The 27,865-nt window shown below is 36.9% G+C and overlaps 1 protein-coding gene across 12 annotated transcripts in view; it reads left to right on the top strand.

The window, feature by feature from the left end:
• INPP4B (inositol polyphosphate-4-phosphatase type II B) overlaps positions 1-21,678 on the top strand; it is a 303,375-nt gene extending 281,697 nt beyond the window's left edge. For 6 of the 12 annotated variants that reach the window (XM_084516571.1, XM_084516570.1, XM_084516567.1 and 3 more), the window contains one exon: positions 15,006-16,387. In XM_084516571.1, coding sequence (XP_084372697.1) covers positions 15,006-15,180 — 175 coding nt within the window. In that variant the 3' untranslated portion in view covers positions 15,181-16,387. Of the gene's footprint in view, positions 1-15,005; positions 16,388-16,419 lie in introns of those variants that run through there. The other 6 variants (XM_084516573.1, XM_084516578.1, XM_084516568.1 and 3 more) reach the window with 2 other exon arrangements.
• The last annotated feature ends 6,187 nt before the right edge of the window (positions 21,679-27,865 follow it).

Below are 27,865 nucleotides of genomic sequence, written 5' to 3'. Positions count from 1 at the left end.
AGTAGTGTTTAAAAGATGAACATTTACAATAGTAATTCAACAATCCATGGATTGACTCTGGAATTCTCTGTTTCGATAACACTGACTAGAACAGTTCTGAATACTTATTCATGAGGTCTTTTTAAATCTTTGACGTGTTCAGTGTTTGCTGTTTCATCTTATCTTGTCATCAGTGTGCACTTAAGAATATGCTCTTTCCTACTTTCACGTTGCTACTTCTTTGTATTGCTAGATATTTCAAAGAGTTCATCTCTCTCATTTAAGAGCTTATAACCAGAAAGATGTGAGTTTGTTTCCCGAAGGAAGAGAGACGCTTTCTACTACTTTATCCTTATCAGTTTCTATTGTATTCTCAATTTTCCCACCAATGTAGCAACTACTAACGTGGCAAATTTCATACATACTAACTGCCTTTCATTTAATAATCACCGGTTAAATGTAACAGGAATAGGCAAAGAGCTTAGATGTGAGCAAATGTTTAGACACTTCTATCTATGAAACATTTTTGATTTGAAAAGTTTCTAATTGACCAGCAAAAGGTGACATAAAGAAATGCACTGCTATCTTTTTTGCATTTCAGTGGGAAAATGATGGAGTAGAGATGTCTAATTATCTACTCATGACCATATAGTCCTTTCCTTTGTTGGACGTTGAATTTGGATCTACTTTTTATTAAACAGAGGCTCTTCTCATTGTCTCCCTTATTTAAAACAGCAGTTGTGTCCCTGCCCCTGAATGTGCAGTAGCAACGCTTATAAGGTTCATTGCCTTACTGATATCCACTGCTATGCACATTAATAACATTTTGCATTCTCTTCTGTTTTTTTTTGCGTTGACGTGGCAGTCCTGCATGCAGTGGTGCTGGCACTGCCAAACCGTGGTATGTACTGCCCAAGTGTTGGCGCTGGTCCTTCCTCAGCACCGCACTGAAGAACGTCCTGTCTCTGTCTTACTCTGCTGCTGCTGCCTAGGGGGGAAACTTGCTCCCTGTCCTCTTTCTTTGTAAGCGTTTGCTGCTACAGTGGCGTTATCAGCAAATTTATAGACAATTGCTTTAAATACAGTTTGACATTTCTGTTACACAGACTAATATAGCTTGCCATGTAAAGATGCTACTTGAATTCATTCCTGAAGTGAACTTGCACATCAAAGACTTCTGCTATTCTTTTTCCTCTCGTGCACTGGAAGTAGCCAAGAGGTGCTGCCTAGTTAGATGGGTATTCATTTTTATTCCTGTAGGGTTGTTTTCCTGGTTAACCTGCCATGCTGTACTCTGTAAGGTACTGTCTTGCATTTTCATTGCAAGTTGCTGTTTCTTGAAGGAAAAACAGTTATTTCATGAAGCCTCCAGGGTGGATATGGCTTTGTGCTTCATGCTTTCTTTGCTTTATAGATACACTAGAGTATCTCTGTAACAAAAGCCATTAATTGTCAGGCTGGGCATAATGTGTAATCTGGTAGATTGAAGACCTGTGAGATTTTTCTGCTTGAAGAGGACTGAAATCACTTTTTCCTGGTGCTTAACAGGGTAACATTGCATACAGCAGAGATTTGTCCTAAGTACAGTGGTCTGTATGGTATAACACATGCAGACATAAATACTCCAAGAAAATGTAGGAAGCGGTGCATTTTGTCACGTATTGCTGCTTTCTTAGGTGACTTAATGAATTTTCAAATATGGCTTACAAACTTTTAAAATATTAGTAAAAAACAAGAAATGGTTTTTAGAGATTTTTTTTTTTCCTGTGTCACTGTTTCCTGATTGTTTTGCGTGCTTTGACCAGCCATTAGAAGTTAGATAAAAGACTTCAGACCTTCAAGCTCTATGTTGCCTCACAGCTTTACTGTCCTGAGATATAGATGCTTGTTTGTGGATGAAGATTTTGCTGACATAGAATTACTGGGAAAATTCAGCCACTTGTTGCTATAATGTGATACAGGTGTTGTTCTCGGTGTTTCAGGAAGGATAACGAAACCTCAGTGCACGAGCACTTTTCAAATCAGACAGTTTTTCCTCACTTTCAGACAACAGCTATTCACTGGCAAGAGGGTGCTGAGCAAACACATAGCACAGCAGTCCATAAAAGTGTCTGTAGTATAAGCTGATTTTTTTGAATTTATTTTGCACAGTGGTATCTGAATTCTGTTTTCAGTCCTGAAGGCAATCATTCTCCCTGCTGTCAGAAAGAATCATCCTCTGTTCAGCACAATAGGGATAACAAAACTTATTTCGGTCTCAAGTTTAATTCTAAGGTAAAACTTGCAATGAGGTGGTAATGAACTTGAACTCACAGTTTTGATTCTCTCCTTCATGCTTATAATAGTGCTCAGACACAGTACAGGTATCTCCAAGACCTGGGCCTATTCTGAGACTGCCTCTTAAGCAGATGAAAAATTGTCATTTTCTTCTTTGCCTGTTGTTGCAGTTAATATAGTAAAAACATTTTTAATTTGGTTGTGTATCTTAGGATCGAATCAAACCAAACCAAATATGTACCCAGATGAAGAAAAGCATTGCGACTAACGTGATGTGATAATTATAGGAAATAACGAGTTAGTACGACAGAGACTGATTATTTGAAGCAGAGAATGATCAAACCAATTAAAAGGATTTGCAAAACAAAACTCACAAAAGTGTTTCACAAGTGCAGCTGTGCAGCCCGGTGGGTGCTGTGGTGATAACTGCTACCATCTCTTTCAAATTCAAAGAATTTGGGCATGTGTCTTTTCTGAAATACCACCTTGTGCCACGCACATCTCATACTTTCTGACACACGTCTTTCCCCTGAAATAAAACTGGGGTGGCTCTAGCAGAGTCAACACCAACAAATATTGTCTAGGGCCATGAGGGTGAGGTTTCTGTTGCGCCCATCCTGTCCCCCCTCTCCAAGTGGCCATATCAGCAGCACATAAGAGAGTGCAGGTTTGTGATGCTGTGCTCGGTTTGCTTGGGCCAATCTGTTCTCCACAAACAATCTCTGCAATTAGTTAAATTCATAAGCATCCTCTCCTGACGAATTTGGCTTTTCTAGGCACAGATACAGTAACAACCCTTCCCAAACATGGCTATTTGTTGTGTGGACTTCACTGCATGACAAGACACAGCCAGATGGAGTAACGACATGCTGGCTCAGCACAAGTCAGAAGACCTTTTCCCAGATAGGATCAAAACCCGGTATTACAGTGGGCTGCTTTATGCAAGTGCTACCACTTTGTTACTATTGCATTGCAAAATGTATTAAGCATCCAATTTCCTTTGTAAATGAAGCAGTGCATTACCTCAATAGCCATTTTTGAAACAATCTGCAACTTAAAACACAGATGCTAAAACTAATGGAACTAAATGAACCCCCTCTGAGTTGTAATCCTTGAATAGAGCAGTATTTTAGTAGTTTTTATTTTAAAGTTTATTAAATGAAATATGTGTTGCAATGGAGAGAAAAAGTCAAATGATCTTTTATGGCAAAAATAAAAACTTTAAACTTGCTATCCACACTCCATTGGCTATGGAATGCTAAAACAGAAATAAAAAGATATTTAGTCTTGTTGCAGAACTTAATGTTCTGTACCGCATTGTAACATAGCCCAAAACAGATAATTGCTTTGTCATAAATCTTTTTTTTCCCTTTATTCACATTACAGAAAAAAATCAAGACTGTCCTTTAAAAATAGTCTGTAGTCAAGTGAGCTTGAAAGCTTATGCTTTTAGGCATCATGTTTGACAGTGTTTATGGAGTGGAAAAGGAATCTGAGGTTTGTGTGGTTCATTTTGTAAACGATGTAGTGGTAGCCCCATGTATGAGCTGCAGATTTTAAAGCTTTGTAAAGGTGGGGAATGGCTAAGTGGGCAATTAGCTGTTGGAGAAGCCTTTTACAAAGCTTTTTGAACTCCCTGTAAACACTCATAATCAAGCAGTTTTTATCATAAAACTACAGGTGTCTTTCATCTGAATATCTGGATTAAGAATTTGTGTTCCTAGTACAGACCTTGGAGGATGGGTAACTACCTAATTTAGGGGTTCTGAATCATCCTGGGGATGTTCTTTATACCTACGGGAAGCCTGGGCTGTGAAGTTTGATACCTGGATGCTTGACACTGCAGGTCAGGGAGTATATGGCACGTTGCCTTTTAAAGGATTCAGCTCGGTGCATGTTGCTTTACCTCCAAAGCAACTGAAAGTAAAATAGAATGAGGAGGGCAAAACTTTGCACAGGGGAGATTTTTCTGGCTTCAGCACACTACCCAATGTGGTTTAAATATACATTTAGCACTAGACATCAATGCATTTATTATAGGCTCAGTGAACACAAGAAAGCTATTTAAAAAAAAAAAAAAAAAGTGAAAAGTGCACCACTAAATAAGTGATTAACCTGCACCCACTGCTATATTCAGGCTGCTTCCTTTATTTTCTACTTGTTTCCTGTGATAAAATACCGACTGCGTGCTTTGCTATTTTGGAGGTAAAAGTCCCTTTTTGTTAGTTTCCTTGTTTATATAGATAGCAGTAGCGATTAAGCAATGAACTTAAAATGCTGTTCTCCTGAACTGCCATGTATATATGTTGGTGGCTAACTTAAATTTGACACCTGTTTCAGACACAAAGTTACTAGAGATTAAATAATTTTTGGAACACTCTGAATTCTGCAAATACTTAAATTGGGTTTTTTATTTGTTTGTTTGTTTTCCTATAGATACATGTATAGAATTAAAAAACAAAAAAAAAGATTCAGTGTTTTAGTGAATGATGTTCTAATCCTTCTACTATGATCTGACATGTTTACTTTTAAAAATATGTATTATTTATAGCTAGTATTCCGTAGTACAAATATGCAGCTAATCATTTGAATGAAAGGGGAAGAGAGGAAACTTTGTGAATAAAATAACTCCTCTTTAGGAAAACAAATGTTTGGCAGATAACTCTTTCCTTGCCCTTGAGTTGTCTGTTACTTCTTTAATTGTTAACTCTCCTGAACATGAGAGAACATTATTGGACCAATGTAAAACTGACATTTTTTCCAGTTTAATTCCATTAGTTGTGACTAATTTTATCTTACCATGGGTTATCACATTTTAATTTTTTACAGTATTCTGCAGATGTTTCATTGCTGTTTTCCATACCTGAGAAAATGTCATTTATTATTTCATGCAGCAAAATATTCTGTCTGCATTGATACAAATACTTGTCTGACAAGTGCAGTTGCTGGCCTGCACTCACATGCCTTTAGCTTTGTTTGAATCTCCTATCTGCTGTCCTGAAATATTCATGCAAGGAGCAAAAATGAACCATAATAGTTTAAAGCAGTTTTGCTAATTGTTTGCTTTAGCCATGCTGTAAGAGTAGGAAGGATATCATTAATCTAGTAGTACACAAACAGTGCAGAAGCCAACTCTGCCCCCTGTGTATATTAATGAGATAACAAGTGAAGCCTGTAGCTAGGCAGCGATAATTTCTAAAAATTACTTTTGTTGTTTAATTGCGGCTTTTGTGTTTTATTGATTATATTTAAGCTGTTAGTAGCAGCACATTAATAGCACATTACAGAATTTATTTTTAACTAACACAGGATGAAATACTAATAAAATGAGACAAGCGTGATTCCAGCACCCTTTCCATGTGTTGGCTGCACTCTGGTGATGATATGAAGCTGATTTAGCTTTTTGTAAAGGTTAATTGGGAGTAAAACTGGGAATAGTAGAGATCTCTCAACTCTTGCATACTTGTCCATATATATTTGTGGTTGTGGCAGGAGATAATTTCAGCAGTTTAAAATTCTTGGTCTCTGCTGTTTTCTTACCAGTGCAGCGGATGCATGCTCTAAAGGCAGATTTGTTTCGTTACTAGAAGCCTGTAAGTGCTGTGCAACAGCCACAGATAGGCGGCAGTAACCAAAAGTTGAGGAGAGCAGCAACCTGCTCAGACTGGATGGAGTAGGGGCCATGTTTTTTCCTGGCTCAGTGAGCACTGGCAGACACCAGAGAGGGCTGTGAATGCTGGCGTAGCTCACAGGGCCAGTCAGGGCAGTGTCATTTGCAGAAAGGTTCTTGTGGGATATGTTACAAGATGCTTGAAGAGCATTAGCATTTATTAGATATTAGAAGGGAAGCAGAATTCCTTAAGACCTGCCATTTTAATGGGCATTTGGGGGAACAAAGGGTTTCTAATTAATGACCTGTGTGCCTGGCAGCACTGTAGATTTTTGTTTGACCATGTTGCCTTTGGCTCACAGTTATTTAAATACTTAGAGTATGTGAGTGAGTGTTACTGTTTTTTTTAGAGTGATTAAAGAAAAGCATAGCCGGAAACATAAATTATACCTGGATTAATATCTCAGACTTGACTAGGTTGGGAGCTGCATTCCTGTAAAAAAGAGTATAAAATAGGAAATGCTGGAATTGCCTCCAGCACAATCTCATGCAGTGCTGGATTTCAGGGACATTCAAGATATTTCTAAAGAAGGGCTTTATCTGGAAAATTGGCGCAGTGTTTATCTAAAGTAGGAGCACCATGAGATGATGTCTCACTGAAACGTTTCTTAAACTGTTCCTTCCAGCATACAAAATAACCAGCTTCCACAACAGCAGAAAAAGCCTCTGCAGACAGAGATAACTATCCGCTATCTCAGTGAGGGAAGATTTATACCCTCCTGCTGCTTTACATGTTTCTTCCTGGGGAAGGAAGGAAGGAAATACTCAAACACTGCTTCTGGCGTACTGCTTCTTCAGAAGAAAATAGATTATAGATGAATAAGTTTTGTACAAAATCTTGGAAGGTTCCAGTTTTACGTTATATGCTTTAGAATTTTATTAGTAAAACCCCTCTTTTCTCCAAGTATAAGTATTTATTAAATAGTATATATTCCTCTTATTTGTCAGTAATGACAATTATCAAAATTAGTGGGAATGTCTTGCTAAAGTACTGCTTTGCACATTTCCACATGCAGCTGGCTGCAGATGTGCCAGGGACATTCTTTGTTTGCATGTCTCTACACCAGAGATACAAGTGTGAGTAGTGTCAACAGAGAAAAGACTTATAAAATATATGAGTACATTGTTTAGAGTATTTCAACTTCAGTCCTTCTCCCTGCTATTTAGGAAAGAAAACAACTTTCTTCGGAAAATAGGCTCCAAAAAACTTTCTGCAGCCTTCTAAGCAGGCACCAAAACAAAAAGTCACATTAACTTTCATAATTTCCCATAGAAAAGGTTTGTTAAACTCTTTTTATACGTTGTCTATTACCAGAAAGGAAAAGAAACATTTTCAAAACTACACGAGAATTTCAGCCCACCCTTACCATTTGTTCTGAAGGATGTAGGTGGAAAAAGTAGTGCATTTGAGGTCCAGTTAGGGCATTACTTACAATTTATAAAACTCAGCAGGTTGGTTTTAGTCATTACCGAAGAGAAGGTGGTTTATTCGATGGGATGGTTGGGATGTCGTCTCCAGTGTACTAGTCTGCATCCTGATCTGTGCATTTCTAGGGTGGTGGTTTCAGTTATAGAGTAAGTACAGGAGCTTTCTTTGCTGCATTTAGTGCTGCTGGTACCAGCACTTGTGCACTGGCTGAAATCATCGTTCAGGTGCATTTTGCATGATTGACAAATCTACATGTGCACTAACCCCCCTGCATAAGTACACCCATATACCAAATGGGGTACTAGCACTCAGAAAAAGGCTGGGCACAGAACAGATCAGCTATCAAACCATTAATATGTGTTTCAGAAAAGACCCATTTCAGTATGTTGGTAGAAAACAACTGGTATTATTTACTTGAGATGGAAGAGCAGTTCACAGGTCTTTCCTATGATTTATCGTATGACTTGCACTTTGGTTAATCCCATGAAGAGATTATATGACTTGGTGTTACTAATCAGAATCAGCGACGTTCCTCTTCATATCTCCATTTGAAATTACAGGTATAAAACAGTCTGTACGACTGTAAGAACAGTCAAATTTATACCTATTGCTGTTCAACACTTTCCTCACTTAAAATGACCTGAATTACAACTGCAACACATAATAATTGATCCTCATTTTACACCAACAGTTCCCTCTGACCTTAATTTTGTCATCCTACACACAGACGTGAACGTCTAGAAATTAATGTCAGATTTTAAGCACCATTCTTCATGCGTGGCTGTACAACAAGCCTCTTCTGCCTTTTAAATCAGTTTTGCAGCTGTTCTTCACCATGTGGGGAAAAAGGCTTTAAAAAAAATCTTTGAAAGATAAGGAATGATTCATGAAGTTTCTTCATGGTCAAAAGGAAGTATTTAAGACATGATTAGATATACAAGAGAGAATTTATCATGGTTTTATGTTTTGCTGTGCTCTGTGAGCTAAACGTATCATCACATCCCTGGTAAAACTCCCCTTTTTATGACAGAAACATACTGGAAATAAGTGTGACTCACTAGCCTGTAATACTGGTGCCATAACCTTATGGAAGGAAAACATTTTATATGTTCAGAACTTACTCGAAGGATGTCGTTGTCATCACTTCCCACACTCAGGTCGCTGTGATACCAGAGCTTTGGTCTGGGTGGGTTGGTTGTGCCTGGTTTATTTATTTATTTATTTATTTATTTTTCTGCACAAGGCCGTATATCACATTTGCTTTAATTTTGGTTGCACGTGGGATTGAATTTGAACTTTGCAAGAGAAGTTTCTCAGGAAAGGTTTTGCAGTTTTGTCCTGAGAATTTTGCTTATATGCGATCCTAATACTATATGGGAGAATGTCTGGGAAGATTATTAGAATCATATTTTTTTGGATACGAAGAGAAGCCTTTGTAGAATTGACGTGTAATGCTGCACAATGGTATTAGTAAATAGTAGGATCAAACAGCAAATCCTTTACTTGAAGTATAATGAGAGGTGAAAATCATGTTTCAAAAACCACTCAGCTGTTCTGACAGGTAAAGCAGCAGTTCTCCTGCAAACCCCTCACCTTTCAGTTCTGAAGCTAATCCCTCACACACTACCCGAACAGCTTTGCAGGACTTAAAGCCTCTGTCCATACTTATAAGTTACTGGGGAATGTTTCTAGGACGTGATCTCAGGGATTTTATCCAGTGAAATTATTAAGTGTCTCTTGGCACAGTGTTGGCCAACAGAGACCAACGCTCTCCTAGGTTTGGCGGTTGGCACAACCAAGGGACTGTTCCCATGTGGCGGCCAGTGCTTGGCAGTCTCTTTTGGCAGAGAAAGGGGGATGCAGGGAGTGTCAAGTGAACTTGGTTTTGCTATTTTGCTTCAGTGGCAGGGAACTGCTGAGAGAGGGTTTACGCTGCTATACTATTTAATTTTGGTAAATGACAAAACACCTAACTCATGAACTGTCTTCAGTATTATTAAACTGGAATCATGTGAACCAACAAACAATTCTTTCTTTGATGCACATTTGTAAAGAATAGATGAACACTTGTGGTTTTTTAGTACATGGTTATTTTCCTGATTTTTTTATCAGAATTGAGATAATGTCTCTTAGTTTAGAGAAGACATATGATCAGATAATAAGTCATGACTATCTGCTTCAATCTGCAAGACTCCACACGGTTAATTTGGGAAGGATGTTGCACAGCAGGATGGCAGGAGAATGTTTCCATACTCCAAAATGGGATTGAGTTGTGCTGTTTTACTGGTTACAAGTGTGGGATGTGCCTCCCATGCACTTGCCCTGGGAAATTTAAAAACATCTGTTGATGAAACCTGGTGGGAAATTTGGACATCTGTAGTTAGTTGGGCTTGAATGAGAAAACGTAGACAGCAGAGGGAGGAGAGCAATCGAATAAATTGAATTTTGACTCCACCATTCCTTCCAAAGACTCCAAAGTGTTTTTCAGTGTCATCACATACAACAACAGGGTTTTTCAGGATGTGGTTGTGTGCACAGAAACCAGGTGTCTCCTGGCCTCTAAAGTACTGCTGCAAGAGACTGTGCTAATTAATTTGTTGCTTTACTGATCCGTCATGACCTGTCCATAACGGTGTTTAAAATCTGTGCTGTGACCATAGCTGAGCTTCCAGTGCTCTGCTGTTTCTAACCAGCACCTCAGATTGAATCTTTTTCTTTGGACAGATTGAGAAACAATAGCTCTAGAGGTCTTGAGTGCAAAACAAATTCCTATGCATTCATTATATTTTTGAAGATCTAGGTGTCACGTTGTTATGACTCTATTGTAAATCTGCTGCCTGGACAAACACAGTGGACAAGCCTCTGGTTATTTAGGAAATAGAAAGGGTAAGAAGAGCATGTCAAATGATGAAATTGTAAAATATATATGTTAAATATTTAAAATACACAATTATTACAATGTAACTAAATATTTTAAATGGGGGAGAAGAAAGGATTAAAGGAATAGAGGATATTGGCAAAAGAGAAAAGAATAGGCAAAGAAGTTACAGTACAGGACAGCACAAAGCTCCCCCAGCAGAGGTTCGAACTGGCCATTAGGAAAAAGATTATTGCTGCGTGGGTGGTCAAACACTGGAGCAGGCTTCCTGGTGGCATGGTTGATGCCCCAGGCCTGTCAGAGTTCAAGAGGCATTTGGACAATGCCCTCAACAACTTGAACTTTTGGCTAACCCTCAAGTGGCCAGGCAGTTGAACTAAATGAACTCTGAAGGTCTCTTCCAACTGAACTTTCGATTTTGTTTTGTTCTTTTATAGAAGATAAAACAAGAGTGGTTTTAGTGTGGCAATTTGATGCACACTTTATATATGTTATATTGCTGATGTATGTTTAGTACCAGCTGTCTTCAAGTTGCTGACTGAATTCATCAGTATTCTTAGATATGACTGCTATTCAGTTTCAGTAATGTCAGTTTCGAACCTGAGTGGAGATTATAGGATCACATAAGCAGCAAAAATTGATTTATAGCATTTTTTACTTTATTTAATAGTGTCTAGATCTGAGAAATTTTTTAAAGTTATTGACAGCAGTACACAGCAGAAAACTATTGAAAACATTGTTGATTCAGAAAATTTCTGATAGCTCCCTTCTTATGTCCTCCATTTAAGTTGATGCAGAAACATTTTTTTATTTTTATTCTTTACAGATTGTTGGAGGTTTTATTTTATCAATTTTATCTTTGAACATAAAGGGGTTTTGCCCAATGTTCCTCTATCTGTTTTATGTGAGTTCTGCTGATTCAGCAGTCCTCCAGGACTGGGCTGAGATCTATTTTCTTCTGAATCAGATTTTATTATTTCAGATGTTGTGGTACAGCATCTTGATAATGGCCAAGAGATGCTCACAAGAATCCCATCTCCCCACTTTGAAAAAGTTAAGGCTGCATTCGTACAACTGTAGTGCTGTGCATTAAAAACACCGTTTTTTTCTCTTCATACAACTGGAGCATTTTAGTGAATTGCAGGAACATGAATAATGCAGAAACTAAGTAGCTTTCACTCCAACAATCTTATTAAAAAAAAAAAAAAAAAAAAAGGCAAGCAGACAGTGTTCCATTTAGAAACCTTGAGAGGGCTGCAACTCTTTGGAGAAGCTGCTTCTTTAAAAGTTCTGGATTGTGATAGTCAAATAAAAAAGAGGAGGTAAATTAGCAAAATTGTGTAAGATTGAGAACCATTTGCAATCACTTCTATTTGAAGAAGTGTCTTTGCTGCCATTGTTGGGAGGGATTAAAGAGAAGCATCTTGCTTTTGCATTTTTCTGTGTCAGCACTGGAGTTTGACAAGAAAAACCCAGAAGGCTCAGAAACTGCTTGCTTGAGCCTATTTTCAGAAAAGGCAGATTCCCCAAAGTATCTGTGGTATATAAGACAATGAATTCAGACTGAAGTCACTGCTAGCACATGAGGGGGTCCTAGTGTTGATAGAAAGCTGCCTAACTATTCTTCCTGAAGCACTGCTTTAGGACAATTTAGCATTACCAGTATCATTAGTAGCTGGAGCTGGAAAAGTTCTACTAGGAGAAGCATGTATCCCAAGGCATAAAAATGTGTCTCTTACAAAAACACTGTGCAGGGATGGCCAAGCAGTGTGATAATGAAAAGCTGGAGTGTGCCCTGGTACTTATGCTTGACTCTATAAGGATTCTTCAGAGGCTTCTTTTTTTCCTCACAGCATTTTCATTCTCTGCTCCACTGCTTGGAGTTTCAAACAATTTGTCATTCAAGTTAAAAGACAGCAGAAAATACTTGCTGTTTTGCTCTGTCTCATTTGATAGGCATGCAACATTATCTCAATAGGAGCTTAAGATGATAAAACACCAACTGAGATACAAGGCAGATTGAAATGGTTATATCATCATTAAACTTACAGCACCCTTGGCTGTCATTTTGTTATTTGTAGTTTGCTGTAAGCCTCAGATAAACAATTTGAAAGTAAATGAATTAAATTAGTACTATAAGTTAGAGAGGTGTTCGTGACCACAGATGTTATGAATTTAGAAGTTTTTACTAGTCCTCTTAAAATGGTGTCTATGTGCAATACAAGCTTGTTTAATATTTTGGAAGCTTTCTTCCTTCCTCTTTGCTGAGACTCAAGAGCTCTTAGAATGTGGTTTGTGACAGAGAGAACATCAAAAGCTATGGCTATGCCTTCACACCATTATAGGGTCGAATACCACTCTGTTCTGATTGTACTGTGTCAGTCAGAAGCTGAATAAATCCAGCTGATGTGGCACCAACTGGATGCGTATTTTCTGATGTAGTGAAACTTCCACCAGATTTAGGTGGGCCAGGGGAAGCAGTGTTGTCACACTACAGGCAGCCAAGTGTATGTAGGTCCCCACTTCGTTTAACTTGAGCTACTTCAGTCACTATGGAGAACACTTTAAAGTTTGTTAGAAGATGTCACTGAAGTGCATTGAAAAGTATTTGCAGCGCTTAGCAAAGCACCTGTCTGTGATGAAATAGTCCTCTTAAATTAAAAGTGTGTTTAGATATTCCACTCAGTCTTGTTCTTGGGTAGCTAGTAATGGGGTTGGATCCCCTTGCTCTATTTTCAGGATGTCTTACTGAATCATGCATAGAATGATGTGACTGATTTGTGGAACAGAGGTCCCCGTGCATTAGCTGTTCACACTGGTTTTCCTGACGGTAAGATAGAACTTACTATGTTGAAAGACACTGATCATACTTCTCAGCATATCAAAGATCAAAATGTACTGTAGGCTTTTCTAATGGGAAAAAAAAAAAAAAAAAAAAAAAAAAAAAAAAGAACAAATGGCTTTAATCTCTATTTCCATCATAATAAGTGCCTAAATCATAGTGATGCTAATGGGAGTTGTAGAAACAGATGAAAGACAGTCATACTGTCAAGGAGATACGGAGCAAAACAGAGCAGGGCACGCTACAGATGTAGGAGGGTTGCATCCCCAGAGAGGCAGTCTGAAAGCATGTAACTCACCCTGCGTAGAATAAACCATTGGCATGCAAAACTAATCCTCTTCTGAATGAAGTACCTAACCAGTGGCTAATGCAGTAGCTGTGCAAACTTGCTGAATGCTGAGCTTTGTTGCTGCCTGGATGGAGAGTTCAGTCTCTGCATCTGCTCTGCCATAAACGCACATGTGAAGTTTGTGACGTGAAAGACATCCAGAACTGTCCAAAAGCACTGGGGCCTCAGAGAAGGAGGGGATAGATGAGACTGCTGAGCTAGAGCTGTCAATCACATGCGTAATGGGAGTAAGTTCATGCTCACCTCAAAGAGTGGAAAAGGTGGGAGGGAGAGTGGAAAAGGGTCAGAAGCCAACTTGTAGAATTGCCTTAAGATTAAGAAAGGAAAAGGAAAAATAGTAAGCAGTATGTTTTTAGAAGTACATAGAAATATAAGGTAAAGCAGAAAATTAATGATAAGAAATAAACTGAGTCCTCATAACTGATCACAAATGAATGCATTATCATGTGAGCAGAAAAGGAAGGAAGTTCTGAGCTCATTTTACATGGAGCTGTGTGATTCTACTGGCCTACTGTCTCCTTACAGTCTGCCAGTACTTTTTCTTGACAAACAGCATACCTGGGACATGTGCTTCTGAAAGAGAATTCTTGCTGTCTGATGTATTTGGATATCCTTACATCCACAAAGGAAAAAAAGAAGAGTTACCTTTTCATCACAGAATATTCAAAGTAACTAGAAAAATTTAAATTCTCATCATTCCTTAGTGCCTAAAGGAAGTTCATGAACAGGAATCCTGAGCATATGCAAATAAAGATTAGTTCAGAGGGACTGAAGAGGTACAGCTGAAGTATGTATAATTCCACTTGTATAGAAGCTATCAAGTCTACAATAGGAAAGATTGGTGCTGATTTGAAAGTACCCCTGCTGCTCTGGTAGGAAGGTGACTGCTCAACAAGAGATTCGGTACGACTTTGCTGCAAGCAGATTAGTTCTTAGCTGACTCAACTGAGCAAGGTACAAGGTAAATTTCTCATGGTAATACAGGTGTGAGCCTTTAAATAAAAATAACTGCCTTTGACTTGAAAGCTGACCCACCAGCACTGATTAATTTTTGAAGTCAATTTACTGTCATTTAAAACCATTTTAGAATAGTTGTAACTCCTTCAAAAAGAGCATGCGGCTTCTCTATTTCTGCCTATATATTTCTTAGTAGTTAGTAAAGCAGGACTGAAAAATCTGTGAAAACCATGGAGACATTATTTTGTCAATGCCACGTTGTGACATATTTGTGATCTTTCTTTTCTTTGCTTCCTTAGCTTTTTTTTTTTACTTCCTTATTTCATTTATGTTTGGTGTGTGTGTTCATTGTAGTGATAGGATCGTTCATCTCCTAAGTTACGTAATGTTAACTTGTGGATACTACCCTAGGGCACTTAGTAGGCTTAAAGAGATATTACCCACCTAGTCATTGTGCATCCCTTGTCAGCTATAGAACATCCTTAATATATGCAAGTACTTAGCGTAAATCTATTTCATCAGAATGGCTATGTAGTTTTGCTTTGTTGTCAAAATGCCTACATGTTGGCTTTCTTTGCTGTTTAAATGCTGTTCTATTTGTTCCTAACTTCCCCTGTTTAACAGCAGACAAACCCAGGGAGCACTGAATGAATCGGATGATCCCGAAACAGGCTGTCTAACTGATAACAAGCCAACTTCTCGACACTTCTATCCTGTCGCCTTGCTGCTTGTCAGCTCACACTTGCTGGTTGTGTGGCTTATTTTAAGTCTTGCTTTGCTATTAGCCAAATATCAATAAACTTCACTTGTGTTCCTTTCTTTTCTACAAACAACAACAAGCTAACTTTAGAAAAAGAAATTATGCTGTAATATTTCTACAATTTCAGACCCCAAGGATTCATCTTTAAGATACAAATGTCTGAAATGTACTGTTTTTGTTATTTTTTTCTGAACTCTGAGAAGTATACTATGCATTGAGTGACTTGATTTGCTCTTTCTGTCCATGGTAAAGCTTTCCCACTGTAATTAGCTCAAAGAAAGCCCACTTACAATGCTGTCACTGTGTATACAAGAAGATGTGGAATCCTGAATGCTTGAACCCCTCTTTCCAGAGTAACTAGTATGATAAAATTAAAAATTAAAAATGGATTTGCACAATACAGACTAACCCCCCCCAGACCAATATTAGAGGGTGGTGGTTTGTAAGACTTAATTTCATTGTGTTATTTTCATTGTTATTATCAGCTGATGGGATATTTTTTGTTCAAGAAATGGTTATTTATTTGCTACAACTAACCCTTTTCTGTCAAGTAACCAACCGGAATAGAGCAAGTTCTGTTTTGTAATTAAATTAACCTGTTTGTAATTGTTGCTTTAGTTGCTTTTGCTTTCAAGACACTTTTATATTCTTTTTAACAAAGTCCTGTTTATGTCTTGATGCACCACTTTGGCACTTGTGACTTTTGTACTGTACGTGAACAAACATCCTTCCTTTATAAAGCAGAGAGTTGGATTGGGCTGTTTGAAAAGCCATTCTCTCTTTTTTTCATTGCAAAGCTGAACATAGGAGAAATGAAGCAGAGATAAAACCTTCCTTCAGAAATCTATAGGGCCAGACTTAATAAAATGCCTTATTCCTAGAATACGCATTTTTATGGCAATGTGTACTCTCACATATACAGTAAACAATTTGAAAAAAAAAAAAAAAAAAGTATTAGAAGGTTTAAAAGGCAAATATATTTCTGAAATTAAAATGAAATGTATCATTATTTATTTATTTTTAACTGAACCTTAAACCTCAAGGGCAAATATATTAGGGGAAAAAATCTTATCACCTATTTCTGAGGGCAATAACTGTACTGGGCCTGGCCTTAGATTTAATTTTGTAAGATGTATCATCACTTGTGGAAAACAAAAATGTAGAGTTGAATCTTTGTTATTTTTACTTCAACTGTTGCTGAAACTCTGCAATGAACAAATAAAGCTTATTTATTTATTCTGTGTTTCATGAAGTTGTACTTTTTCCCCCTTTCACTAGAGAAGGATGCCGCATAGAGAATGTACTGAAGAATGTCAAATGCAGAAAGTATGCATTCAACATGATACAGCTGATGGCTTTCCCAAAGTACTACAGACCTCCAGAAGGGACATATGGAAAAGCTGACACCTAAGTTTAACAAATATGTAATCAGGAACATACATGATGCTCATTAGTGAATATAAAAATTGCTGTTTATGATTTATTACTTGGGAATGTGTAACCAGTTGAGGTGTTATTTTTATCAGGTTTAACATTTTACATGAAAATAACTAGTTAGTCATCAAGAAATAAAATATAAAATATTAGTGAACTGAATATTCTCAAAACCTAATATATTCAACTTTTCCTTCTGAAGTTGAAGCTTAGTATGATTCATCAACCAGCTGGAATTAGGTTGTTGGATAGTTTGACAGCAGATTGAAAAGGGAAATGCCATTTGCATTATGAACTGATGTTATCAGTCTGAAGGGTGGCATTCTGTCTCTGAACCAAAACCCGAGATTTGAGTTAAGGGGTCTCTTCCTGTCAGAAATGGTGTTTTCTGGAACCAGCGCAGCAGTGAGGTCTTGATCACAAATAATTAAATCCTTCTAGAATTGTTTATGAAAGATGCAAATATTAATACCTGGCCTAAATATAATTTTAGTCATTACATTTAGCTTCCTTACATACGCATGGTGACTTCACAATATATTTTCAGTAATTACAGCCTGTAATTTTGGTAATTCTGTTCTCGTTCCTTGCAGTTCATTTGAATGTATCATTCTCAGCTTTCTGCACCTGAGCCAAATACCCCTTATTTCACTTTCTCTTGCACATAATCATGTTGAAATCAGGGGGAATAATTCTTCATGTAAGGTGACCTGAATATGACCTATCATGTTCCTGCTTACAGTAAACTCTTAAAACTAAATTTTCTTTAGTGGTAGGTAAAATGATTTGTATATATAGGAGTTCATGTATCTTTAGGCTATAAAAAACATGCATGTTTTTATGTAGCCTGAGATAAATGTTATAATTAGAGTAACCTGCTGTATTAGGACTAGTTAGCTACCACTGATTTATATAAAATTTGTAATGCTCTGTGTAGCACTCCAGGATAAAGAACAACTATCAGCTTTAAAAAAGAATGTTAATGCTTCTGCTGGCTTGTGTTAGTTCTGAAATTTGTCTTGCAAAGAACATTTGTGTTTTCTAATTGTATCTATTTATTGCTGCCTTCTGCCCCGCAGAGAGAAATAGTTAACAAAAAAAAAAAAAAAACAAGTTTTCAGTGGTTACTGACCTTTATGTAATGCATTCCTTTGAGAAAAAAAAAAAAAAATCTAAAGCAGAAATATGAGAGTTTTACCCAAATGAAAACTGCATTGGGAACTTGGATAGCTGTAGGAAATTGTAGTTGCTATGGATAAAGAGGTTAATGTTTATTTGCTCCTACAGAAGACAAAGAAATCTTGAGGCACAATGAATTATAATTTGTTCTTTTTAATCTATTAACACCCATTATTGGGTATAAATCTGTAACTGTACTAGTAAAAATACTTATTTAAGCACCTGATCTTGCAAACTCTAATTGGGTGGTTACTTAGAAATGATCTATCATGTGAATAGTATTAAACTCATCTTATGTATTTTTAAGATAAGGCTTTGGGGCACGTAGGAGAACCTCAGGAAGAGATCCTCATTTCAATAGTCATTGACTTCAGTGAAGACAGGAATTCAGCTATACCAACATATTTAACTGATTGGAACATTTTTCCAAAGTGAAGTAGGTCATTTGTGGTCACAGGTGGTTTGTTGCATTTGTTTATTCGTATTGTATGTCTCCATTTTTAGAATGTTCTATCATGATTGACTCTGTTCTTTGAGAATGTATTATTTCAGCAGTACATGTCAGAAGAGTTGGCATTGCATCATAGATATTCTCAGGCAGATGAAAATATAATGCATTGATTTTTCCTGTCATGTATCAGTAGAAGTAGTAACTGCTCAGTGGGTGGGTGGATGTGTGCATAAATTGTGTGTGTTTAAATGTTACACAGCTTATCTGTATGATATTTTATTTGCAGGTTGATGGAACATAAGTCTTCCTAGGAAAGTAATGTTCTGTTCTGTCAGTCTGATTGCTGCACTAACCCCCACTTTCCTTTCTGCCATGTTTATTATTGTTATTAACTTAGGGAAACTTTACACGTACAGTTTAGAAATAATGGTAAATTCCTTACACACCTCCAAAATAATCGCAAATATGTAATAGAGAATGCTGGCCTTTCTCACAGTAATTCCAAAATAATCTGTAAAGTTCTGTGTGGGAACAATATTCACTGGTCGGTTCACTATAGGTTCTTATAGTTCTTTATCTCAGCCCCATGGGCATTCTGTCAAGTTCAAAATATAAACCACGCTAGGGTTCTAAATTACCACTGTGACTCTCATGTTACCTTTATATTTAAAATGTTTTCAGTAGTAGAGCCACATGAAAAAAAAAAAAAAAACACATTAGATCACTGTCCTTTTTAACAGTAACACTCAACATATTCTTGTGAAATTCAATCTGTTATTTGTTAAAGATGACTAGGAAAAAAATGAAATTAGTGTACTGCAGTAAAATTTCATTGGGCTTGGACCATTACAAAAGAATAGGTTGGATTTTGTGTTAAATAAGACCGAACTTTTTCATGCCAGTTTTTTTCATTGGAATGTCTTTCTAAAACCTAATGCAGTTCCAAGTGTACTAGAAGAGTTTTGTTGCTTCAGTAGTGTAACAGGCTCAAATATTCCTCTGTTCTATCATTGCTTGCCATGGGCCTATATAACTTTATGCAGGCAGAGGTTTTCTCAACAAAACTGAGTTGTCAGTTAATCACAGATTCAATTTTTTTTTTTCTGTTTTTCCTATTATAATGAAACAAAGATTTGTTTTTGTTTTTGCTGCGGGTTGATAGTTACTTTAATTCAAGTATAAGCACTCTGCAGAAGACACTTCAACCCCAGTCTATCATTTGAATGCCCAACAGAGGAGTTGAATCATCACCTGAGGCCTTGCGTATGTCCTTGTAGATCACTGCGAGTATCAGTGGAGTAAAATTAAGCAAATTTCTATTAGCAATATGCACCATTTGTTTGCAGAGGTTTAGGGGAAACATACCGATCTTAGCAGCATATGCATGGAAAGTGTTCCATATCTGCTCCCTTTTAAAGATTTGTAAGATCTCTTTTGATGGGAGAGCAATTTTCAAGGGCTAGAAGATGAACAATCAAAAATATATCTGCATCTAAAGCCAAATCTTGTCTTATTCATGGAAAATATTACTTGTAGAACTAAGGTCATCAGGAACTGCCTCAAAGAAACCCGAAATGAGAGCTACCAACTTTGAATATTTGTACAATGCATTACGTATTTATTGTTTTTGTACCACAGGCTAGCATCTAAACAGAGCGCTTGTATAAAATGTCTGAAAAAAAAAATAAGAAATGGAAAGTTGAAGTGTTTTTTTTTTTTTTTTTTCCCCTCAGAGATAATTATAATACTGCTATAATTAATATGTAGCATGTACTGGCCTGACATTACTAAGCAGGCGGGTTTTTTTTCTTCCGAAGTTTTCTTTTGGGGAATTTGAAATATGTTCTTATTAATGTTTATATTTTAGCTTTTATGGAGCAATTAGGAAATAGATTTTTAATTGTTATCTGATTTTGTCTGTGTGAACTTGCATATTTTGCTGGAATGGTTGCAATATATGTGTTACAAAGAAAAAATATGAGGACAGCTGAAAGTAAATATTAACTGGAAAGGAACCTTAATGGAATCCTTTGCAATGTTAATTTTGCACTGTCCAAATTCTGGCGTTTTTGCAATTTAAATACGAAATTAACAAACACTTTGTGTCTAAAACAATCAAATTGGATGAAAATTCACCTGGTTTAAGTGGTTTAAAATGTAATGGTATTTTAAATCATATCTAAATACTTAGGTGCAAAATGGAATGTATCATTTTGAAGCCCACCGTTTAATACACCTATTATGATTTTCAGAAAATAAGCTTAATGTTATTCCTAGCTTTTACACAAGTTTCAGGAAATCTTATGGTCAGCTTATAACAAGCAGGAAGTGCACTGAACAGCAACAGGTGTGATAAATTGCATTAATGACCATGCAGAAAAATGACTTGTGTGAATTAATGTATGTAATCAGTTAATGAACTTAAACATATATTGTGTCAGTTGGCTACATTGTAAACTTGAAACCAATGATATCTCTATTTATGCTTTTTTATTGTAAAGAGGAATTGTGCTGTACAGGCAGTACCCCATCTGTGAATTTGCATCTCACTTATTTGCAGCTTAAAAGCAGATGTTTACAATCAAAGCTCTTAACATAATTTACTGTTCTTTAAAATATGAACTTACCTTGTAAATTGCATGTTAAAAAGCAAAAAATCACAGAACTGCATTAAAAAAAAAAGCTCCTAGACTTCAGTTTCTATAACATAGTTTTTTTCCTTAGTCATGCAACACGTTGTCAGTTCTGTTGCCAGAACAGTCAGCTTACACTCAGCAGCACTCAAATGTTTTTCCCACTCAGTTATCTGAATAACACAATAAATTTCATCATAATGCTCATGATCCAAAATGAAGAAAAAAAAAAAAAAGACTTAATAGTTCAGAGTAAGTCAAAGAGATAGAAGGAATTTGTGAACCAATATATCCATATGCCAAAAAGCTGAAGCATAAAGCTTGGAGTTTGTGTGCTGACAAGGAGCATGAGTTATGGTGGAAATCTGAGTGTAATGGTTGATTGCTCAGAATCTGTGGGGTTTGGAGTGGTGGGATTTGGGTGATGCTGTTGTAACTTATATCTCTAACTATTCACAGTGGTGTTGCGTACACTTTCCATCTGTCATGCAAAGTGCTTTAAAAGTTTTCAGCAATTCTCTGTCGTTTATGAAAGGTCTGACATCAAAAATTCTAAAATCCCGAGTTACTTTGGTACTTGTTTTCATTGGTGTAGCTATTCCTTGTAATGTTCCTGTCTCACTCTGGAGCACGTGGGGCTATGTATAAGTAACATTAATTGGACTTCAGTTTATGTTCTGTGATTGTTCAGAGAAATGAAGCACAACTAAGCAATTCAACTCTTTTTATACTTCAGGATTTAGCATTTTTGTTTCATTGCTGTCTGTAAGCCATGCCCATTGTACACTATGTGTATATTTTTATTTAAATAAATGTGATGTTTATTTTTTATGTTTCTGACTTTTTTTTTGTTATTCATTTTTCATTTTCATGATAGTGTTGTTGCCCAGAAGGCAGCTTGTGCATGATTTTGAGGGTGGATTCCCTTCTCACGTAGACAAAGCCCACAGTAAAAAGTCTGTAATGGCCATAAATTATTTGTTGCTATTATTTCTAGCCTTACTTCAACTTTCATCTCAATACCAGGTAGGTTAAAACTAAACAAAACATCCACATGCTTGCAAGGTAACCTCTTTCACATAGCTACTCATCTATTTAGAAGTATTCAGTGTAGTACAGGTGGAATCAACATCTTTCAAAATGAAGACCATTAAAAAGGTGATGTGGCAATTCCAGACCTTGGGAAAGATTGCTCTGTTGATTTACATAATTTGTCTACTCCATAACAGGTAAGTTCTCCATGCCTGGCTGAAATGTAGCAGAGAGATCTTCTTTGGGTTATATAGAAAATGTGGCTCGCTTTCTGTATTATTAGTACTATGGTTAGAAGCTTGTTGCATCATTTACTTTTTGTATTTATGCTTGTATGTTCAATTGTTTTACAGTGATAAATCCAGTGAGGTGCTAATTACCTGCAGGGTTCTTGATTATCTTTAGAAAGCACCAGGAACTAACGATTATTATGGTAATAAATTATAAGATAGCTGTTAGCATTCAGCCTAAAAAATTTGTCTCTTACTAATAAAAGCGACAATCTTTAAAAAAAATAATAATAATTTGTCTCACTTTGCATGCTTATAGATTTTATCTTCTATGTCAACTAGGAAACACTTTTTCTCATGACCACGTAACTGAAAAAAACCTACAACTCTAATGAGTGAGTGGACTAGTAAGGTAGTAAAAATGTATTTTTGCCACCTCACTTTCTGAACGTATTTTGGGACATGTTTGAGTAGAAGTACAATGTGATATTTTCGGAACCATAGTCTGCAGCAATCCGCACTGGGCCATCCATTGTTGACCCTGAATTTCCAATGCAAATACTTCTTCTAGTCAAGTCAGTGAGAGCTCTGTGTCTTCTGTGGATCTCAGCCTTCAGTAGTTCTGTGACAACTACTATTAATGGGATTAAGGGCAATAAGATTCTAGACAATAACTGGATTGTGCTCTGCTTGCTTTACCCACGTAAATCAACCCTAAGCAATTCCATGTAGGTTGTCCAAGTACTGTCCTAACCCAGTAAATGAACAAGATGTACACTTGCTCTGCTGCAGGAAAGATTTTAGTATTGTTAGTGGAGAAAACACAAATTGTTTCTTAATGAACTGGGATAAGAGGTTGAATTTAAAGAGCAGTTAAGTCTTTTTAATGTGTGTGTGTATATATATACACATGTATATATGTGTGTATACATATATATGCGTACACATAAAAGTACACACTTAATTTTGATAGAAAACTACGGAATGGGAAATGGTAGTTTAGTAAGATCAGTTTAAAATTGACCTTGTTGATATTTCTAGCAGTTGAATACTTCTTTGCCATTGGAGGTGTTGCAAAAAGGTGCACATGAATAAAGCTTTAGCAGGACCTGTAGGATGCCTAATGTTTCTTTGTTTCAGCTTTCTCCAGCAAAATCCACATGGGCATCCTTTTTCATGTAAGAATAAACTGTGATTGCTGTGATTTACAGGACAAAACAGTTTAAACTGCTGAGTTGAACAGAATTAGGACTGTCAGACATATGCACTGATTGTCAGAGACTTTTGGGTGATGTCCTTCCTTAGAGATGTTCTTTCAGGGTAAAACTTACCAGATTTTGAAATAGAGAAAAGTTTAACATCTCATACTGGGGTCATCATTCACAAGAGAGGAATCAGAAATGGGGCACTTCACATAAGAAGCTAACACCAAATACTAGATTCTTCGAGAGGATTCATCAGCATTCCTCTTTCTGGGCTTTGATTGCTTCACAGCTGTGAATGGCAAATACATCTTTTTTTATGACATCACACAAGAAGGGCTTGTTCATGTTTGTGCTGTGTGAATTCTATTTCAGTACACGTAAAACTTGATGGTGGTTTCCTGTAAACGATTGCAATTATTGGCTAACAGTCTGATGAACTTGTACTCAGAAGAGAATATATGTCTTTATCATGTTCTCTTTAGAAGGGGCATATGCAGTAAAATATTCAAAAACCTACATGCTACTTGTGAGCTGCATTTGTTTGTAAGATGTAGGTTTCCAACCTGTTTGGGCACTTACCAAATGAAAAGCACATCACATGATTAAGACATAGTTTTCTTTGGTGCTACTTAAATTGCGGTAGGATAAACCAAGGCAGATTCTCAGCACTTTGTTTGAATTTAATTCCTGATATAGTGGGTGTTAAGGGGAAGACTGTAGAAGCCCAAGTTAATCAATGTTTGGCTCTGTATTTTCCACACGAGACCAGAATATCAGGAAATAATGACAAAGGATGTGTTAGAAAGATGTTCATAAATTTAGTAATATGATGTGGTTCTGTTTCCAGGTGTGGGCGTAAGTCTTTGTGACAAAGTTTGTATTCATGTTAAAGTACAACAACTTGTGACTGAACTCCAGCAGCCATATTCTGCAGCCTGATTTGTACTATTACAATGTTCTCAACCAGCCTCAGCTGGGGTTCAGTACTACAGTTCAGTGTCTGAAACTCATTGAACTTCTCAGTAAATCCCACTCTTCATACCAGTCTGTTCCATGCATGACGTTTTGGCGTTGGGGAGCAAGAGGCAGGCAGAGCCACCCTTCCACCCCGGCCCTGGATATTGCGCTGTGGTGCCTGGACTCTCGTGAGTATAGCAGCTCTGTGGCTAAATGGTTACATGGCAGAATTCAGAGTTAAGGCTATGGGATCTATATCAAACACTCACCAGATACAGAAATGTAAGAAAATCAAGGAGCAGAGAGTCTAGTCAAGGACAGACAGTTAGGCCATGTCTTAACCTAAACTATGGGGTTTAGACTACATTAAACTTTTGTCCTTGCTTCCAATACTACTGAGGTTGGAATACTTCATTTCTTCATGACTGTGGTAATGGTAGCAGCTACCATTGCAACATAGCTTTTGCAATGAATAAGTAACAGGATTGTTTAAAAGCAGTGGCTTTTTGGCCAAGCAGGTACTGTGTACATACATTCTCATACAAGCAAAATGATTTTGAAGAAAACTGGTCATAATGCTTTGTATGCTCTCACAAAAGCAAGGTAGGACAGCACTTAACCAAGAAAGTAAGAATTGAGTGCAAGAATGCACTGGGGCAATCTTTTTTTTTTTTTTTTTTTTTTTTTTTTTTGTGGTTTATAAGCATTGTGTCTGCATTTCACATCTAAAGACAGAACGATCTTTTAGAGGTTGATTACAAGACCAAATATGAACAGGTAGAATTTTCTGGCTTAGGTTTTATACTGTCCCATAGGAACTTTTGATGCAAAACAATCTAATTATCACCCTGAAAAACAACAAGTAAATAAAAACAAAATATCAATAAGATTACTTGCTGATAAACATGACTTTCAATGGCTACTCTTACCTACTTATGATACGACACCTGCATACTTTGTTGAAACAGTTATCGCAAAATATAAATCAATAAAATTCAGGGCTTTTACTGTTTTAATATCAATAGGGGAAAAAATGAGCATTTCAGATGAGTGGAAAATAGCAGCTGTTAGCAGTTTTTTTGTGTGAATCCAGTTAGTTTGCCTAGCTATAAAATGCTGATAAGAGTTTAAAAAAAAAAAAAAAAAAAGGAAAGAAAGAAAAAGAAATGAAGCACCCAATTTATATTTATATATTCATGGACATAGTTAATGGACATCAGCAGGGAAGATGTGCTCCCACACTTTTTAAAAATCAACAGGAAAGCAGTGCACAGAATGCAATTCCCTTTTGCATTAAACTTATTAAGTCAAATCAATTTTTACGAGCGCATAGGCCAGAGCTCTGGCACTTAATTCCTTTTGATCTTCTGCCTGCTAAATTCTGTTTCCCACTGAGCTACCATGTAGTCTATTTTTAACAGATAATTTGTTTGGACATCATTAAAAAGAAAATACTACAACTTCTAGCAGTAATAAGGCAGATGCTGCACTGCCTGTCAAGTCTGCATACACACACACACCAAAATAACCAAGAGCACAAAGAGGAATTTTAGAGTTAAAAGAACAAAAACAAACAATCCTCCCAATTGTTCTGTTAAAGAACGTGAAGCAGACTACGTACCTGATACTAACTTACGTGAAGCCAGCATTGCAGATGGATAACTCTCACCAATTTCTGTGCTCTAAGTCCAACTTCCAGTTACCATGGCTGTTAAGCATCTAGAGAAAGAAGCTGCTATGAAGTGACAGTTTTTTGAAGAGAAGGTCTTGTGACTGAGTCAATGGATTTGTCTTATAATTACAGTGATGCTGACACAAAATTATCCTTCACTATGCTTAGTGCCCTGAAGGGCACATTTACTAATTATGGATTCTTTTTCCACCTGGCTACTACTTAAAGCTGGAAAATACTCTAGGATATTTTCTATACAAGTAATGCACATTTCCAGAACTAGGATTTTCACGCTTTTTTTTTTTTTTTTTTTTTTCCTGTTTTGAGAAATATAAACTATTTCAAGTATTTCAATTGCTGATCATGCTGTGATTGAATCTTAGTTGTTTTGTTTTTAGTTAGGAAACTAATCATTTAATGCTCTCTAGTGCTGGGTGTGCTCTACTTGCAGCAGCCAGATCCACATTTGGATCTATGTATCAGCCCACTTGGGCACCAAGGGCTTAAATACATCCAAAGGCTGATGGATTACGTAAGGCCCTTGAGCTACTGATGTTATGGAGCCTTAGCAATCAGAGTAAATGAGATCCTCTGCTGAAACACAGATTAACTAACAGCTCTGCATGCCTCAGTCAGGGAGGCTAGTTTGGAGGAAGTGTAGTTGCATGTTTGCTGGGCCTGGAACTGTGTGCATCTAATAATCCTACGTAGAAATTTTCACAATTTGAGATTGCAACTCTGTGGATTATAAAAGCTGTCATAATCCTTCAGTCTGCTAAGAGTAGCAAACTTTTGTCTTGTTCTACCCTCCTCTTGGCTTTTGGACTTTATATGCAGCCTGTTGTGAGAGTCATAACAAGAAATTTTATGTAAGAATAGAGCCAAAGTTTCTTCTATTTTCACCCTGGCTCCAACAGTGACAGGAAGCTGATACTTAGGGAACAGTGTAAGGGCCTGTACTGGATGAGCCTCCTCACAGAGCTCTCCCTGGTTATGGTGCTTTGGTTGCAGCAGGATCTATATTTCTATTGTGAAAGAATATATAGGTATGATGCCACGTGAATCTTTTCATACCTCATTCTTCCCCATCAGAATTTTTGATAATGTAGCTTCCTGCTTTTGTTTCTTGTGTGTGTAATAACTTGGAAATCTGGATGGAGAACTGAACTAGGAGAGGTATTGTACAAACTTCTTCTCTGAGCATGGGCAGAACTGCTCAATAAAGTGCTCTTTAAAAATTAAGTAAATGTGAGCTCAGTGAATATTATTTACAAGTCAAGCTACTAGATGAAACCTCCAAAGCAGGGATCAGATTCATGCAGAGGAAATTCTGCACAATAGCTTTGCTTTTGGTGGGCTTAGCCAATTGCAAATATAAAGCATTTCAGTAAAATGTAGGCTTTCTGAATCGGACTCATCAGCCATGCCTATCAGGAATTATATCTGCTTTTATTACACAGTAGGGGTAATACGGCAGATAAGCCTTTTCAGATGGAGGCTATGTTAAGTAGAACAGCTGCTATTCTGAGGCCTGAAAAGGTTGTTTTAAAATGAGATTTCATGAAAGTTTGAGAAGGTGAGGTTATGTCATGAATTCCAGTGAGATAAGCAAAGCCTGGAACCTGTAACAAAATTATACAAAACACGAGCCAAAAAGATCAGAATCTACCCACCTAATGTTCTGCAGGATAATCAAATGCAGTTCAGGAAATGTCAGGTGTAATTGTCACTTTCCTCCTTCAAAATGCGTGTTGGTTTTATTCATTAGTTACAGAGCACATTTTGTTCTGATGGTTCTGTTCCATTTCTTTAACTCCATCTTACTACTTACATCCAAGGCAGGAGGAATATAAATAAGCTTCACAATTGTGGGTGCACGCTTTATCTACCCTTTAGTGGGAAATTACCAAGCCCTCTGATAAAATTTTGAA

The sequence above is a fragment of the Aythya ferina genome (genome assembly GCF_964211825.1).
Source record: "Aythya ferina genome assembly, chromosome: 4".
NCBI classification, from domain to species: Eukaryota; Metazoa; Chordata; class Aves; order Anseriformes; family Anatidae; genus Aythya; species Aythya ferina.
Note: the sequence above shows the minus strand (reverse complement) of the source record. Positions and strands in the feature narration are given on the sequence as shown.